We start from the raw sequence: 17,750 nt of genomic DNA on the forward strand, positions 1-17,750 counted from the left end.
TATTTGCATTAAAAAATATCTTGTCTAAGTACGGTATAATTGCATCCAAATTCACTTCAACGATATCACGCATAAATATGAGATGGATAATTAGTTTTCTTTACCTAATATGAATTAGTTGCGATATGTTTTAATGACAAATGGTAAAGGAGATACAAGAGAAAATATAGGCATTCAGCCGTGATGATTACATGTTTATTTTTAGCATTAATTTTTATCCGCCATTGACTGTTTACTGTGTTTTAGGGTCAAAAAATAACTCTCACGTTATAAATCAGTAAATATAAGTAAATCTTGCTTTATAGTTTTATGCCTAGAGCAAATTTTATTTATTACATAGCAGATGCATTCCTTAAAGGTTAGGTTCATTTATAAAATGAAAAATTATCGTAAAGCTAATCAATCATGTTGTCCTTGAGAAATGGTTTACTTAGTATGATACACACATTGCGCAATAACTAAGTTATTAGTTGTTTTTTATTGTTATCATTATACTTTTTGACATTTTGTCCAATATTTTTATCTTTTCGAGTGATTACGCCTTATTTTTCTGATCTGAATTGGCTGATTTATGTAATAATACAAACCGGTTTAAATGAATCGATTTCCTGAAAGAAATCCTTCATTAGATATATTATAACTCTGTGTAATTTTGCATAATTATATGAAAATATTTAGTACTGTATAGTATTAGTTGCTTGACGGATGATCAATACTGCTTTCTCATGATGAATAGCTACTAACTGTTGGGATACATCTTTATCGGATATGTAACCAAAGTGAGTAGTCATGGCTACTTAATTAAAGAAGATGAAACATACTATTACTTTGTTTGAGTGTTATTGTTACGTGAACAACTGTTATCGAGATCTTTTCTCTAAACATAATTTTTGTTTAAACTAATTACAAATGATATGTTTTTCATTAGGTTTGATTTAGGCGTGTTAACATTGAACTATTAAAAATAAATGTATTCATGTATTTATACTATCTTCCTGATTATATCTTTTAGAAATGAAGCAAATTGCCCTCATTTTTTTCTTGACAGCAGCTATCGTATTTGCTACGGTTAATGCAGAAGGTGAGAATGTGTTTAGAATCCATTCGCTATATATTTTAGCAAATTATTTCCTTTAAATTCTAATCTGTTGGGATCTATGGCGAAAAATTGACTTTTTGATTTTTTGCCGTAAAAATTTTCTTAGCCACAAATATGATGAATAATACGACTTGTGTTCTTAACTACTTTATCTTTATGAAGTTAAAATAGAAATCCCAATTTATATTACGGATTCGAAACAAAAATAACTCCATCAATGTGTTATTGTTTAATTTTGCACAATCCCCATTATCGATCTAATCGTTATATAATGCTTTAGGAAATTTGGAAAGTATATTCAATGCCAAGCGCGAAGATCAGGCCAATTTAAAAAGTATATTCGGCGGTAAGCGTGAAGATCAAGCTAATTTGAAAAGTATATTTGGTGGTAAGCGTGAAGATCAAGCTAATTTGAAGAGCATATTCGGTGGTAAACGTGAAGATCAAGCTAATTTGAAGAGCATATTCGGTGGTAAACGCGAAGATCAAGCTAATTTGAAAAGTATATTCGGTGGTAAACGCGAAGATCAAGCTAATTTGAAAAGTATATTCGGTGGTAAACGCGAAGATCAAGCTAATTTGAAGAGTATATTCGGTGGTAAACGCGAAGATCAAGCTAATTTGAAGAGTATATTCGGTGGTAAACGCGAAGATCAAGCTAATTTGAAAAGTATATTCGGTGGTAAACGCGAAGATCAAGCTAATTTGAAAAGTATATTCGGCGGTAAACGCGAAGATCAAGCTAATTTGAAGAGTATTTTCGGCGGTAAACGTGAAGATCAAGCTAATTTGAAGAGTATCTTCGGTGGTAAACGCGAAGATCAAGCTAATTTGAAGAGTATATTCGGTGGTAAACGCGACGATCAAGCTAATTTGAAGAGTATTTTCGGCGGTAAACGCGACGATCAAGCTAATTTGAAAAGTATTTTCGGCGGTAAACGCGAAGATCAAGCTAATTTGAAGAGTATCTTCGGTGGTAAACGCGACGATCAAGCTAATTTAAAAAGTATATTTGGCGGTAAACGCGAAGATCAAGCTAATTTAAAAAGTATTTTCGGCGGTAAACGTGAAGATCAAGCTAACTTAAAGAGTATTTTCGGCGGTAAACGTGAAGATCAAGCTAATTTGAAAAGTATTTTCGGTGGCAGACGTGAAGATCAAGCAAACTTAAAGAGTATTTTCGGTGGTAAACGCGAAGATCAGGCTAATTTGAAGAGCATATTCGGCGGCAAGCGTGAAGATCAAGCTAACTTGAAGAGTATTTTCGGCGGTAAACGCGAAGATCAAGCTAATTTGAAGAGTATCTTCGGTGGTAAACGCGAAGATCAAGCTAATTTAAAAAGTATATTTGGCGGTAAACGCGAAGATCAAGCTAATTTGAAGAGTATTTTCGGTGGTAAACGTGAAGATCAAGCTAATTTAAAAAGTATTTTCGGTGGCAGACGTGAAGATCAAGCAAACTTAAAGAGTATTTTCGGTGGTAAACGCGAAGATCAGGCTAATTTGAAGAGCATCTTCGGCGGCAAGCGTGAAGATCAAGCTAACTTGAAGAGTATTTTCGGTGGTAAACGCGAAGATCAAGCTAATTTGAAGAGTATCTTCGGCGGTAAGCGTGAAGATCAAGCTAACTTGAAGAGTATTTTCGGTGGTAAACGCGAAGATCAAGCTAATTTGAAGAGTATCTTCGGCGGTAAGCGTGAAGATCAAGCTAATTTGAAAAGCATTTTCGGTGGTAAACGTGAAGATCAAGCTAATTTGAAAAGTATTTTTGGTGGTAAACGCGAAGATCAAGCAAACTTGAAAAGTATATTCGGCGGCAAGCGTAAAGATCGAGCCAATTCGAAGAAAAAATTTGGCTGTAAATGCAAAGGTCGAGGTAATATGAAGAGCATGCTCGGTGGTAAACGTGAAGATCAAGCAAACTTGAAAAGTATTTTTGATGGAAAGCGTGAAGATCAAGCTAATTTGAAAAGTATTTTCGGTGGTAAACGCGAAGATCAAGCTAATTTAAAGAGTATTTTCGGTGGTAAACGTGGAGATCAAGCTAATTTGAAGAGTATTTACGGTGGTAAACGCGAAGATCAAGCTAATTTGAAGAGTATTTACGGTGGTAAACGCGAAGATCAAGCTAATTTGAAGAGTATTTTCGGTGGCAAATAGAAATAGAATATATTATAAATTAGCTTATTTAGACAATAAACTAAACGAATATTAGACTGAAATGAACATGCATACACTAAAGAAATGGGGACGATTGCAATTATAATTCACTAAAAAATTAACATATCATATATTCTATATAAAATGATCGCCTAATCGCTTCGTATTACGGTTGATAACTTTTAATTCGGGATAATAGTCTAGTTTATTATCATCGTTTACTGCCTATAATCCAGAAAACCTCTATTTACTGGAATAAATATCATTGATTACTACCAAGATTTAAATATTAAAATTCGTTTTATGATCTTTCGGTAATAACTAAAATTTAAATAATTATCTTTGGTTCCTTACAACTATCTTTGTCATTACTTGATTTCATTTTCGTGAAAATTGTAGTTTATCTTGTGGTTCGCCGATAATAAATACTGATCAACAAAATAAAATTGTACTGTTATGAATGTTTTTCTAGTCTTACTTATTTTCATTAACCGCAATTTGAATGTGGATAAGCTAGTGCAAACGGCAAAGTCAAAACAGTAAACCCGGTGTCGCCGTTTACAGTAATGAGTAAAAGTATGATCATAGATGCTACGTATATGAGCTATATACTCTTATGTCAAAGTGGGATCGGGTAGTAAAAGTAACGAAAATATAAAATAACGTTAGACAAGCTAGTTTTAGAAATAGTGAACATTTACTATAGTAACATGTGCTGACTTGGAACAGTTAATCACTGATGAATCAAACTTTAGCGGCTTTTATTTTGGAGTGCCCCAAATTTTCTTACTGGATGCGGAGTTTACCAGACTCATACAATGATTGAAATTATTCCGCTACATTAAAGCCAATTTTTAAAGTCCGATTTTGGCAGATTGTTTAACAAGATAGCAGTCTGATAAGTTTAAGATTTTTATTAATATAATATGTATGAATTAAACATTGAATTTCAGAATAGCACATTAAAGAGTATGTAGCTTCAGCTCTAAAACCTATCAGATATTGATCGTTAGTAAAAGAGCGTCATATTTATACTCAAATAGTAAATACCTGTATTAAACCAATTACTCAAGAATTATAATTTTAGAATAAAGCACTTTAAAAACTAATAGTAAGTTATTTTAGTCAGTGAAATATTGATATTAAATGAACATGGAATAAAATTCATCGATTGTAAAAGTAGTCATTTACACAGTAGGCTTCATCCAATACATGAAAATTACAGTAGCATGTTCCAATTTAATATTATACGCGTATCTAATCATTTTATGAAGCAAAACCATCAATGCAGGTTCTTAAGCATTGTAGCAGTTTTACATGCATACTATGTCTCTCTCTCTATATCGTTTAATCAATAGTCCATTTACATACTGCATGGCAAGGTACAAACCTACTGTATTTGGATTGATACCATGATCATCCCGTAGATTATTAGATACATCTCGTCATTATTGTAATTTAATACAGAATATCATTATACAATCGTAATTGGTTCCACTAGGCTGCTAAATTGCAGGCTTGATTTAACCTCATCCACCACCTCCTCGAGCACCACCTTTACCGTGGATTAGTACGATAAATAAAGCAATAATTAAGGATCAATTAGCTGTTTAAAATTTGTAATTTTGGGGGTAGAAATCAAACTATGAGATCAAAAAGTCTAATCATTGAAATGTTCATCGATAGAAACGTATTTAAAATTGTACATTTGCATGAACAAAGTGATAATTTCGTTGTAATGTTTTCTTACTTATTACATTATAAATGCTTTACAAGCACAAGCGCAGTTAGAGAATGATAAATATAGTGTACCTGAACGGCGACTGGGCCGGTATGAAGACATTGCTCCACCTCCAGTTAAAGGATTATAATTATCTTTTAAAGAAAGCACATAAATTAGCTCATCTCTTTTTTTTAAGTATCGCCTGGTATTATGACTTACGAACGGTATTGTAATTATTTGTGCATGTAAAACTTATAACAAATCATTTCTTGTCAAGAATTATAGTTAAAAAACTAAGTTAATATATCTTAATGATGTGAAGGTCATGGTCAAAGTTAACGAAACAGCGTTTGATTAGAGTATTTACAAAAAATTTCTGATAATTCTAATTAAGATCATTATGGCAGAAATTATCATTTTAATGCATAGCTATTAATACTTCCGCCAGCAGTGCTAAACAGCCAGATGATGTTGCTATCTATTCACTGCGATAATACTCCGAAAAATGTTTACAATGATAGATTATGTGTTAATAAGTGGACCATTATTATCAAATATGGGTATGATACAGATATATCAGTTTTTGTTAATACGCGTGTACATAGCATTATAAAACCAAGACATTTAGCATCTTTCTACCATATTACCTCTCCAAGATGTTTTATTAGCATTACGTTTGTTTTGAGCTTTAGAATTCTAAAATTCGACATATATATGCATAAAACAGTACGAGTTTTATTTGACGTTCACTGTATGAGGAGTCAAGCAGTAGAAGTAGTATCAATAACATACATGACTTACATCAGGTTTATCCTTTGAATCAGGGTCATGTAATCTTCGACCATTACCGAGTAATTTACTTTCAAGTTTTAAAATATCATTTTGGCGTTTGATTTCATCTTGCTAATTGGTTTCATATCGCAAAATAAAGATTGTCATACAATACGAGAAAGGAAATTATTATCATTGTCATAATAAAGCTCTCTGCATATGATAAGATGAGTGTATTGGATATAAATTCACGAATACATTGTAATTTATTTTACTCTTATCATCTATCATCATGTTCTGTAGTGTATACTCAGTGTGGCTACGGATATATATAATTAATTACTATAAGAGCAAGTTTTATATTTTATAGCGTAATTTACAATAAGATCCTAGAAATAATTAATAAGGTCAGCGTGTAAATTAACTAGTTGGATGGCATTTATTGAGATTAGCATATCATCTAACGACATATCTTTAATGTAAACAGTAAATATTATATATTGTAGCGTAAAATATGGTAAAGACTCAACAGAGTATAGTATCCAGCGTGAGCAATATTTTATTTTGAAATTCAATTCAATTTAACTTACTGACCTGTTTCCTTTTTTCAATGTATGATTGCACATTAAGATTATAGTCTTCCTGCAACTTTGCTCGGGCAGCAAGCATTTTTTCATTTCTGGCCAATGCTTCAGATGAGTCTAATTTAAACAAACGATGTATAGCCAATACTAAATTTAGCCAGATGACTCATCCGTGTTATAATATATCAAGTGTATTAAATTGTGCTTTGAGGTTGAACTTTTTTGCACTACATACAATATTACTGTACAGTACATATTTACTCTGCGTTAATTTAACAAATACACAATTAACTTGTAATGTTATGTAAGTTCAACTTGACCACAACAGTTTAGAAACATTGACATTATGAGTCATAATCAAAAACTTCTTGTCAATAGTATCATACACATATCTGCATCTTATACAAGTATAATGTATGAAGCAACCATCATAGTCCTGTACTTAATACCGTCATTGGGTTGAATTCTTACCATTTTTTTTTGCATTGGCTGCCTTATTCTGGTGATATTGAATCTTTTGACGATTGCTGATTGCAGGTTTTAATTTATTGGTCCATAAATAGTACCCAATGGCAGCAACAATAACAGCCAACCAACAGAATATCCCAAGGTATTCTAACAGTCAAAATCTATCGATTAACGCTAAAGATTTTTTTTACATAATACAAAACTATCGAAACTATACTACGGTTACGTCATGGAATCAGTTACTATCATGATTATCTATCTTAGTAGTCAAGTGGGAAAAGGTATACTTTATCATTTTTGTACAACGTTTTTTTTTATGTAAATACAGATATTTTCATACTATCATTTTGCATAGAATTCTACGCAAAATGTCGGGCATATACAGTATATACGTAAGATTGTACAAGATATGTAAAAAATACAGAACGCTGATAGTTCGATTATTAATGCTTGCTCAGTAGAATTGTGAATGTCTACAGATTAATTCGTATAGTACAAGTCGATTTCTTGGCAACAATTAGAAAATGCATCCAAATGTCGCCCTAAAGCTTCTAGTATATTAATACCTATTTGCTACTAGAGAAATCGGATCACCCTGAAAGAACAACTCCTATAAATACTGTACATGGATAAGGAGCATCCACTTGCACAAAGGCAATCTAGACTTCGAAAAGACGCTTCCCCCTGCCGATACTTTTAGTAGTTTTACTTTACACTCATCACTCATGTCGCTTTTAACCCCTTCATTCATCAGTGGGTTATTATGATAATCCCATAGCCGTTGGCTAGCTAGTAGGCGATTATTCCTAGGTTGTCTCCAATCCGGTTAATAATAAAGGTCAAAAATTTGCTAGTGTACATCAAATTTGGTAAATACCTGTCGAGATGTAATCCGTCCGTTGACTTGAATTGTCTTCAAATGGGGGGGCATCATCTTGAGCCATTTTGCCAACTTTAAGACGCAACTATACTGTCTAATCCACTTTTAATAGTTATCTATTGTGCTGTAGAACATCAAGCGATGACAATTAATGTATTCTACCAGCTTGTAATGAGTTTAGCATTAACGATATACCTACCAATGGCAATTTCATTAGAACATGTCAAGGAAATCTTGCCGGAGTCAAGGCAACAGCCCAGGAGAGTCAAATGGTTCTACTGTGATGCTGACTCACACCGTGATGAATCAGTTGGTGTCAGCCCTCAGTAATGACGTGACATCGCTTCAACCGTTCAATGAATAAAATGAGCTTCCCGTACACAGTACTGTAGTATACAGTACACAGCACAGTACTCTACAGTGTAGAGTACTGTGCTATCAGAAAGAAAGAAAGAGATTGAGTACAAGCATTTGCTTCGTCAAGCATTTGTGATGTTATTATGGCTACTAGGCTACTGATAGAGACATACAGTATTTAGTGCTGACGCCACTTGCAGAAATCATGACTCAGTAGAAGACTAACATGATTTCGCAACACCAATTAGATTGCAGTTGCAGCCATTTTAGCTTCTCGTTCTTGACCTTAGACTAGTAGTGTCCCAGATCGGATGCCATAGTGGTAATAAAAAAAGACTCTTCACCTTTATAGAGCTTTTACTAGTCTTTCTATGTGGCTAAAAGCAATTTAATTGAATCAACCTCTCTGTTCTTGGCATAAAGCGAGACTGTAGAAACACGTTCCTGTACTACAGCAGTGGTTGAAACGACTGCATGAAATCTCCTCATCAACATATCCATTATCCAATTCCCTCTGTGATATCCTCTTGTAGGAATGATATCAATGGAGAATGGATTGAATTTCTGAGATTAATCACTGCTATGACTTTACTATTAGCGAGCTAGCTTGAATTGTACTATCTTATCACAATCATCATGCCCAACGATAAGGATAAGCACAGTGCCTGCTGTGCTACTGCTCATTTTGGCCTAACTCAAACATTAGATGAAATGCAATTTGATCGAGGAATATGGGCAAGTGCTGTCAATGGTGACTTACAACGTCTTAAGCGATTCTTAGCTAAAGGAACTGACGTCAATGTTACCGATAAAGCCGGCTATACCGCATTGGTAAACCATGGCTAAAAATAAGTAGATGTAAAACTGTATAACCATGGACGCCTTTAGTCAATACTCGATGGGCAGTGTACTTTACTGAACTAGATACTAAGCATAAACCAAAATACATATTTAAACCATGCATTCTACGTTGTAGATGAGCTGAACTACACTTGACGACATGTACTGTATAGCAGATAGCATGCACAACTTAAATAAATATAATTACACATCAGAATGAAGGTCGTTCTCATGCTTGTTGATTCAGTTGTCCTCCATGTGACTATTATACACGTACAGTATGATTGAACATTAAATTCAATTTAATTTATAGAGCTAATTTGCTCCATCAGTCGTTGCAATTGCCTAGTGTAAACTACATAGATTTATTCAATTGATTAAAATGTTACTATGAATTTGGCTTACTTGCTCGTTTGGTTTGTCCACCTATAGCATTATGCTAGTCGTCATGGACACTATGAATTTTGCAAAACCCTCCTGGAGAATAATGCCACAGTTGATTGTTTAACCGGCAGTGGTAAATCAACTCCTTTGCATCGTGCAGCTGGCCAGGGACATTTAAAGATTATAAATTTACTCTTAAAATACTCCGCTAGCTGCAGCCTTCAAGATGCAGATGGCAAGAATGCTGCTCATAAGGTATGACATTAATATGACTATAAAATAAATCTGGCGAAATAGTATAGCTATACAGTACAGTAGTTGCACTTGAGTTATCATGGGATCACTAAAGCATCATGATCCCTACAGAAGTGTTGTATTTTGTAATCGATGCAACAGTTTGCAGATTACCATTTTCATTTAATTCTAGCTATTCTAATTCTCGGATCATCCGAGTCGGATGTTCCTGCTGGCGTAATTGTATGCCTGTAAACTATATAGAATTTAAGTACAGTAATTATCACGCTTGTAAGATGATATCGAAATTGGTTACAGTAAAAATTCCTATACCATAAACATATTGCTCTGTAATATAAAATGACTCTTTCACAAATGATACAAGTTTATTATTATATACTGCTGTAGGCGGCGGAAAACGGATACAAGGATATTGTCTATCTACTACAAAAATACAATCCGAATGTACTGGAGGTCAAGGATAACAAGGGCAAAACACCTCATGATTACCTTCATGTGGAGCATTGAAACCTATTTTCTGAATTACTTTGATCTTTATTAACTTTAAAATACACATATGATATCGATAGAAAAATTTTTAAATTAATTATTAAAAGAGTTTATAAAACTCCTTTGCTATCAAATATTTAAAACTATTGCTCATTTTGATATACTGTACAATGTCGCATTTTTCACTACATGCAGTATACTAATAAGTCATATAAATAGTAATAAATATACAGGAGCATAAGTAATGCACCTATCTTTACACTTTTAAGTTTTCTTCCGATATAAAAGTAATCATAAAAATATAAGAAGAAATAATTTGCATCTTGGGTAAAAAATTAGGTCAATACAGTACATGCGGTCGATTGGTACTGATTCCGAATGTACCGGGGTCATGAACACGCAAACCACCTAATCCAAACTAGGATAAGAATTAATTGGCTTACGATAGATTAGACATGACTCCACATATGTTCGGACTGTAAAATCACATTAGATATATACGTGTATATATACATACATATTATACATACTAGTCAATTAATTATTATAACACAAGTACTATCTCGGGTATCTCTGTTGTAGTCTCGATCTAGCATGTTTTGGTCCGATAAGTGGATCTATTTTTGAACATAGAATCATCTTTAGCTATCATCAAGACAATGTCATAACATTTCCCTTGCAGTATGCCCTATGGAATGCAAGTGATCCGACGAGACTTTATAGAATGTCAATATTTTACAGTATTAGCAGCTTCTCGACATTGTAATTAACAATTATCATACAGTGCAATTACAATTGACATAGAATCTTGGCTATACCAAGGCAACTACAGTTATTGGCCAAAATTGGTAGTAATATACTGAAAAAGTCAACTATGATTTAACGTTACTTCTTAACTGTAACGCTAACGCAAACATTATCTTTGATGTAAAATCTTAATGGTTGTGATGCCCAATAATTACCAGCATATTCAACACCGATTCTTTTGGCACTGACCAATTCTAGCTGCTTATCCTGTGGTTTAGGCTGAATCCATATCTCGTTACTTTGACATAAGTCAAGACAATTTATGGTTTTATCTATAGCCAAAGCTTGGCATAACTTGGCTGGTCCGTTACATAATTTCTCGACGGCTGTATTTCTTTTATTCTTCTGCTTACCGTTTAATCTCAATTTAGTCATGTGGTCGATTCCATAAGTAGGTTGAAGAGCTCTAACCAAAACAGCAGCACCATCTCCTCGACTAGAAATATTAAAGCAAAAGTGTATACCGTATATTTGATAAACATAGGCGGTACCTGGTGCCATGAACATTGCTCGATTACGTTCAGTTGCTTTGTTACCGCAGGAATGGGATGCTTTGTCATCACCGCCTAAGTAGGCTTCAGTCTCGACAATTCTTCCTGCTACCAGGCTATCATCTTTTAATTTACGAACTAACTCGCACCCAAGTAATTTTTGACTTAAAGTACTACAGTCTTCATCAAAGAATGAATGATCTAATTTTGTTTGGCTAGATAGATTGAACATGGCAGACTGCTCTTCATCACTGCTTACAGCTTCGGTCTTTCGCAATTTCTTCGATGTTGTAGCTTTCCTACTTTCGATCAAATCAAGTTGATTGCCAGAGCTGCAATCTAATTGTCTTTTATAACTTGCAATTCGTTGCTTAAATTGGCGCAGATTGGAAGTATCACCATCGTCCATCCTGAATCTTACGTACGGTACTCCTTTTCCTAATGCCTATGAGGCAGGCGTAATTAAACCCAATGATAATAGATAGAGAATAGCTAGAAACACCTAAGATGAGAAAGCTTGAAATGCAGTTTAGACCTAGGGATGCCTAATGCATAGCTGCAGAGTTTGCTGGCTTGCTGCAACTTCCTTGCAAGAGTAGGTGGGATTGGCAATTTACATACAGCCGAACTGTAGCCTGTAAGTAAGTAATACTACGTATACAGTAGTAACTGTCTACGCATGTGCATTACCGCAGTATTTCCATCTTCAATGCCCTATTAGGTACTGTATCAAACTGTACACTGTACAGTAGTCACTGTCTACGCATGTGCAATATAGTAGTATTCCCATATCGAACTCGACAGTACAGTACAGTAGTCACTATCTACGCATGTGCAACACAGTACTGTAGTATTCCTATCTCCAGTGCCCTATTACAGTAGGTACCGTATCGAACTGCTTTCCTCGGTGTACAGTGTACAGTACTGTAAACTGAAGAGGGAAGATACTGTAGATTGGATTAAATCATCACCACTCGCCTTGTACCTTTACTCAGTTCGCTGACTAGCTAGCAATAATTGCAGCTTTAATCTTTAGTCATGAATTTACTGTGCTAAGCAATGGATTTTCTTACACTGTTATCCAGCATTACCTTTCGCTGCTTTTAATGTTTACGGATCCTGATGGCAAGTATGTATCCTATCGGTAGGATGATGATGTGGTGGAGAATAGTTGTGATGATGATGATGACAACACATGCGTATGCATTACAGCTCTTCCTTAGCAATAGTCATGGAGACTTCTACACACAAAAGATAATTGTTAATAACGCTAACAACATGGTAGAGATGCAATGGACAACTCAAGATGAATCTCAGATTTCAGTTTTTATTAATTATCACCAGGTTAGTCAAGATAGATTGACTGTCAACACTTAAAAAGATAATCAATAAAGCTAATGACACATACAGTTTTCTGCGATAGACTACTTTACGCTTACTCGAACAGTCGGTCCAAAAGTCAAAGGGTACCCTAGGAACTGTGATTTGTTTAATGTGGAATGTTATAGTAATTTAATAACCTAATGGTGGAATATTACAATTGCTTTAGAAGAATCACTTACGATTATTCTATTCAGAAATGAAGTTACCGGGGTGACTACTTGAAAATTCTTATTTTACATGATCAATAAACCTCGTGTATTCGTAGTACTCGTTGTGTAGCAATAGTTTGGATTTCAATTACAATTGTTAAAGATAAATCTTGTAAACTCAGTAGCAGTAATCACTGGTACTATAGTACTCGTTAGCAATATTTTGAATTTCAATCAGAATTGTAGGGGATAGTTTTAGACATTCATGCTGTAAGACGTTTACCAACATGATCCGAATGATGTCTTACTTTAGCTAATTGGAAGAACATCAAGTTCTCTAACTTATCACGCTACTAGAAATATTGTTTATTCATTTCGTTATCAGCCATGCGACAAGTTCAAGTATGCGACAGTAAAGTTACTATTGAGAACGAATATTTTGGCTGATTGATATCAATAAGAAAGACATTATTAAGTGAATAGGAAAACACAAGTCTAACAATATCAATCCTTTAAAAATCATATTAATTAACTTGATAAATCAGCTTATAAGCGTTGTTCGATTGACTGGGCTCATTTCTTACCGGTGTTTGATCTAAAAGTAAAATGCGAGTATTTTGTACTTTTTAGTACTGGCAAATTTTTCGGATACGAACTCTAAGGGAGATGGACTATTACCAACACACTTCTGCGAAGCTCTCTACGTTCCAACAGCTTTGCTTCGTGAGAAAATTTCACTGGAAAGAGTTTATAGATTTCGAATCGATGACCAAATTATCTCATGTAAGTTTCTATGTGGTAAACGCTCGTACATTTAAAATCAATTTTTAAATTAAAAATATAATTCAATGATTTTTATCCGTTGTTAATTATTCTTTCTTGCTCTTATAACTGCAACAGCAACATTCACGCAAGATTAATAAAGCTGATGAAGATCTTGGTGTAAAGAATGTTAATTTTAATTTTTCCATTCCTATGAATAAGATTATAGACAACAATATTAGGGAAATTTGCCATGGTAGCAAAACTGTCTTAGTTAACAATATAACGATTGTAAATTCTATTTTAGGTAGTAAAAATGTCAATGACAGGACTACGATAAGAACTGCAAACAAAGATAGCTTATTTTGTTCTAAGATTACTGATAATATAATTTCACATCAATGTTTGTGTAATTATTCGTTATGTTTAAATTGGTATCCTTGCAATTATAAGAATTGCAAATTACTAGATAGTCAAGGAAGACAATCTTGCAGTATAGCAAGTTGTAAAAGATGTTATCATTTTCGATATACCAGCGATAGCGTGATGGATTGTTTATGGGACATTTAAAAAGGTGTTGGTAGCTATTGGATAGCTTGCTTGATGAACAAGTAAATACTTGTTAGTGATGGACAGTTTTACGTCATAACAATGCCATGTCTTACTGTATTTATTTGTAAATTTTTATCTATGGAAAGATCTTCTGCCGTCAGGGACTGCACTTACTGGTTAACTTACCAGCTGTAAATAATAGCTAGTGTAAATATTCATACTATCTATGATTATATTATTGGTCTTGAATTGGAGTAAAAGTGAACAAGCCGCGATGGAAAGGATACTAAACCCAATCTGTATCTAAAGATGCTATCAATATCTGCTGATAGTAGTTAGTCATATATAATAAACATCTACTACACTAGTATAGCGTGGATATAACTTATTGCTTGAATGGCATCACTTAGCCTTAGACGGAACCTTAATGCCGGGTATATAATAATGGTAACCATTAGAGGTAAAAAACACTGTTGAAAACAATGCATGTGAGGGCAAATCGTTGACGATACAATATTCGGGAGACATGATGCAAGGATAAATATATAGATTAGATTCTTATTTAGTTGCCTTGCCACATGTTATTTATACAGTTCAATGCAAAACAGTGTACTGCGGTACGATATAATTTACTATTACATAGTAAAATGACTTTGTTAAACAAAGATTGCAAAATATACTGATAAAATAAGAACTATATGTAAATGTCTAGATAATATCTTTAAAGCTGGTCTGTTTTATAGTTTAGATTTATTACATAGTAATTGGATCTGAAGAGTTCTAGTCTATTTGACGATTATATGACTGCATTGTTATCTTTGCGTATCAGCTTTCCCGGCCAGATAATTAATTAATTATGCATATAAGATCTCTACGCCCATAAAACTCTTCGGTGTCCATAGCAACGAGTGCGGGTGGGGCAAATTAATTAATGTGCTTTAGTAATACATATATGTTATATTAACGAGAGGGGAAACAGTGCCTAAAGATTTGTGGGTTCCTAATCTACTTACTGTACCCTTTTGATAGAGCAATTACCTTCGATGTGGCAACTTGTAGTTCCTAGTCAAGACAGTTAACATTGATTTTATTGCTAGATGTTTCTAGAGACGTTTTTAATCTTTAATATCTAGTTTTTAAATACAAGCACAAACATATAATTGCATTAGCTCGGATTAATCATCCCTTATAAATAAGTGAGAATCAATTCTCAAATTAACGCAACGCAGCAACTTATTTACCTACCTACTATGTTATTTTCCCGCACAGTGTAGCATAATGAGTGAACTGATTTGTAATACCTAAATAATACATAGTTATTACGTATTTTAAAGTTGTAAAGTTAACATTCGATAAGATTCGATTATTGCGTTTTCACAAGTATAAAATCCGCTAGTTGATTGCCAATCTTTTGTAAATATAGTTGGTTTACGATGGAAAATAAATACCACCAAACAAGAGAAGATCTAAGTACATCATTAGGCTATACTGAAGAGGTTAGAAATTCGCTGACTATTTCTAAGCCAAATCTAGAATTAATTCGACATGATCGCCAGGAACGAGTCAATAAAATTATGAAGGTAAGTTTAAATGTAATACTTTAAAATAAAATAGTAATTAATAGCATAAACTTCAATATAGCATTTTATCCAAACTACAACAAAAATCTCTTTTAAAATGGATGTATCAAATATACTAAAATTAATTAACATCACGACAAATATTCTAGGATGCAAATCCCTACGTGGCGAGGAATATCATACCTAAAGTAGGATTGATTTAAGTTGTAATTTTAAAGCAATAATTATTAGGCAAATTTACATAAAATCAGTACAAATTTTATGAGATCTATTTAATTTACTTCACTAAAAGCGGAATTAAATGTGCATGTATCGGTTAGGCTAAACTATCTCTCGAGGCATCAGCTGCAATCAAAATACAGTCTTACTTTCGCGGAATGTTAGCCCGCCGAGAGTATCTTAAAAGGCTGATACAAAAGATGGAAGAGGTAAAATGGATTGTTATATCATTGTAATCTAAAAATTAAAGGCTGCCATTCAGAAGTACACTGTACATTATATTTCGATTATTTTGAATATATTTGCACTCAGGAAGCGGAGAAAATGGAAAGAAAACGAATGGCGCAAGTTGAAGAAGGCGAAATGTTGATTGAGAAGTGAGTTTAATTTAAGTATATTACTGTAAAATGCCATTACAGCATTTATAGTCAGGGAAATAAATTTGCTATTTTAATCATCAGCTATCGCTTGCGAGCAGAATTCGAAGACAATAAAGCAGTAAGAAGGAATAAAAAAAGATTATATGAAACACAGGTTACAAGGTAGCAACTAAATCAAAACTCTATAGATTACAACTTACCTAATACATGCAGTTAAAAAGTTAGTTAATCACTCTTGATTGATTATGATTTAAACATAAGGATTCAACGGGCTTGGAGAGGATTCAAACGTCGACAAAGTCAGGCGTCGCTTGCTGATGAAGAAGTCAATCAAGAAGAGAAACCTATTGAAGATGATAAGAACGAAAACTCAAATATGCCATCTAAAATAGCTGAGCTAGTTGCTGAAGACGTTAGTGATTATAGTGTTACTACAAATATAGAAGAACAAGTCTTTAACGGAGGTCAACCAAAATCAGAGATGGACGTGATAGCGATATTATTATCAGAGATAATTAATAAAGCGATAGATAACGAAACAGAAAGCCAAACCGAATCTCACACAATTTCGCGAGATCATCACTCAAAAATTAATGAGCACAAAGCAGTTTTTGACGACGATAAGTTAGATATTTCTTCTGATGAAAAAATACAATTGAATGCTACTCCATTACCCAATGACAGTAATTTATCTAATAAGGATATTCAGTCTGAGGCAGGTTAGTTATATTATACCTAATGTGATCATTTTAGTAAACTGTTATACATAACCATAGGTATTTTTAACACTTGTAATAAATCGTATTGTTTTTTTCATGCTGCAATTACTGCACTGTGTATTTATATTTGCAAGGATTGAATATCGAAAGTATCCAAAAGTCCTTCGGTGATGGCTACAAGCCATTACTCAATTATTCTAACGATGATTTGAGTGAGAAAAAAGTGAAACTAGAAAATTTGATCCAAGGTTGTTCTTTCAGTCTGATATTACTTTATATAATTTTTTAATTATGCTTGTGAATGCAATAATTTCGTAGCTAGGATAGCTAACTATAATTATTTACGTTAATTTTGCAGATACGTCCAAAAGCCTAATCCTACTTCTAGTAGAGCAGGATGAACTGAAATCGGCTAATGTTGCATTAACTACTCACGTTGAAGAGTTAACTCGGTAATAACAAATCTCATACGAAAATGAATAAAAATCAGTTAAAATGCAATTTTAGGATCCGTTTGTCTTTAAATTTTTGATTATGAACGCTCGTAGTGGAGAATAAATCATTGAACGAACGCTTCTTTTACTTGATTATTTACAGAGTTGTACAAAAGCGAAACTAAAGTTGAAGAAAGACATATTTTTAAGATCTTGAGAAGGAAGTTGGTATAATGACAATTTGGATTGTTTCTTGCTTTAGAA

At 33.5% G+C, this 17,750-nt stretch overlaps 5 protein-coding genes across 5 annotated transcripts; 3 read left to right on the plus strand and 2 right to left on the minus strand.

The window, feature by feature from the left end:
- Window positions 1-309: 309 nt before the first annotated feature.
- TRIADDRAFT_60185 (uncharacterized protein) lies at window positions 310-3,259 on the plus strand (the record flags this gene model as incomplete). Its single annotated transcript, XM_002116138.1, has 3 exons — window positions 310-358; window positions 1,013-1,081; window positions 1,380-3,259. 3 exons carry the CDS (start codon window positions 310-312, stop codon window positions 3,257-3,259), a joined length of 1,998 nt encoding a protein of 665 aa, XP_002116174.1.
- A 1,810-nt stretch (window positions 3,260-5,069) lies between these two features.
- On the minus strand, window positions 5,070-7,749 carry TRIADDRAFT_64251 (expressed hypothetical protein; the record flags this gene model as incomplete). The annotated part of the gene is made up of 6 exons (XM_002116231.1): window positions 5,070-5,134; window positions 5,630-5,678; window positions 5,784-5,885; window positions 6,348-6,454; window positions 6,809-6,952; window positions 7,683-7,749. Coding segments are annotated over 6 exons (534 nt in total), but the record flags the coding sequence as incomplete, so codon positions are not given.
- Window positions 7,750-8,708: 959 nt separating this feature from the next.
- TRIADDRAFT_7160 (uncharacterized protein) lies at window positions 8,709-10,013 on the plus strand (the record flags this gene model as incomplete). The annotated part of the gene is made up of 3 exons (XM_002116139.1): window positions 8,709-8,873; window positions 9,315-9,521; window positions 9,909-10,013. Coding segments are annotated over 3 exons (477 nt in total), but the record flags the coding sequence as incomplete, so codon positions are not given.
- Window positions 10,014-10,895: 882 nt separating this feature from the next.
- On the minus strand, window positions 10,896-11,540 carry TRIADDRAFT_30689 (uncharacterized protein; the record flags this gene model as incomplete). The annotated part of the gene is made up of 1 exon (XM_002116232.1): window positions 10,896-11,540. One exon carries the CDS (start codon window positions 11,538-11,540, stop codon window positions 10,896-10,898), a length of 645 nt encoding a protein of 214 aa, XP_002116268.1.
- Window positions 11,541-15,587: 4,047 nt separating this feature from the next.
- TRIADDRAFT_60189 (uncharacterized protein) lies at window positions 15,588-17,508 on the plus strand (the record flags this gene model as incomplete). Its single annotated transcript, XM_002116140.1, has 7 exons — window positions 15,588-15,734; window positions 16,055-16,162; window positions 16,266-16,330; window positions 16,373-16,495; window positions 16,595-17,052; window positions 17,187-17,300; window positions 17,411-17,508. The coding sequence occupies 7 exons, from the start codon at window positions 15,588-15,590 to the stop codon at window positions 17,506-17,508; spliced, it is 1,113 nt and encodes a 370-aa protein (XP_002116176.1).
- Window positions 17,509-17,750: the final 242 nt, after the last annotated feature.

Source organism: Trichoplax adhaerens, genomic scaffold, assembly GCF_000150275.1.
Source record: "Trichoplax adhaerens TRIADscaffold_14 genomic scaffold, whole genome shotgun sequence".
In the NCBI taxonomy this organism is placed as follows: domain Eukaryota; kingdom Metazoa; phylum Placozoa; class Uniplacotomia; order Trichoplacea; family Trichoplacidae; genus Trichoplax; species Trichoplax adhaerens.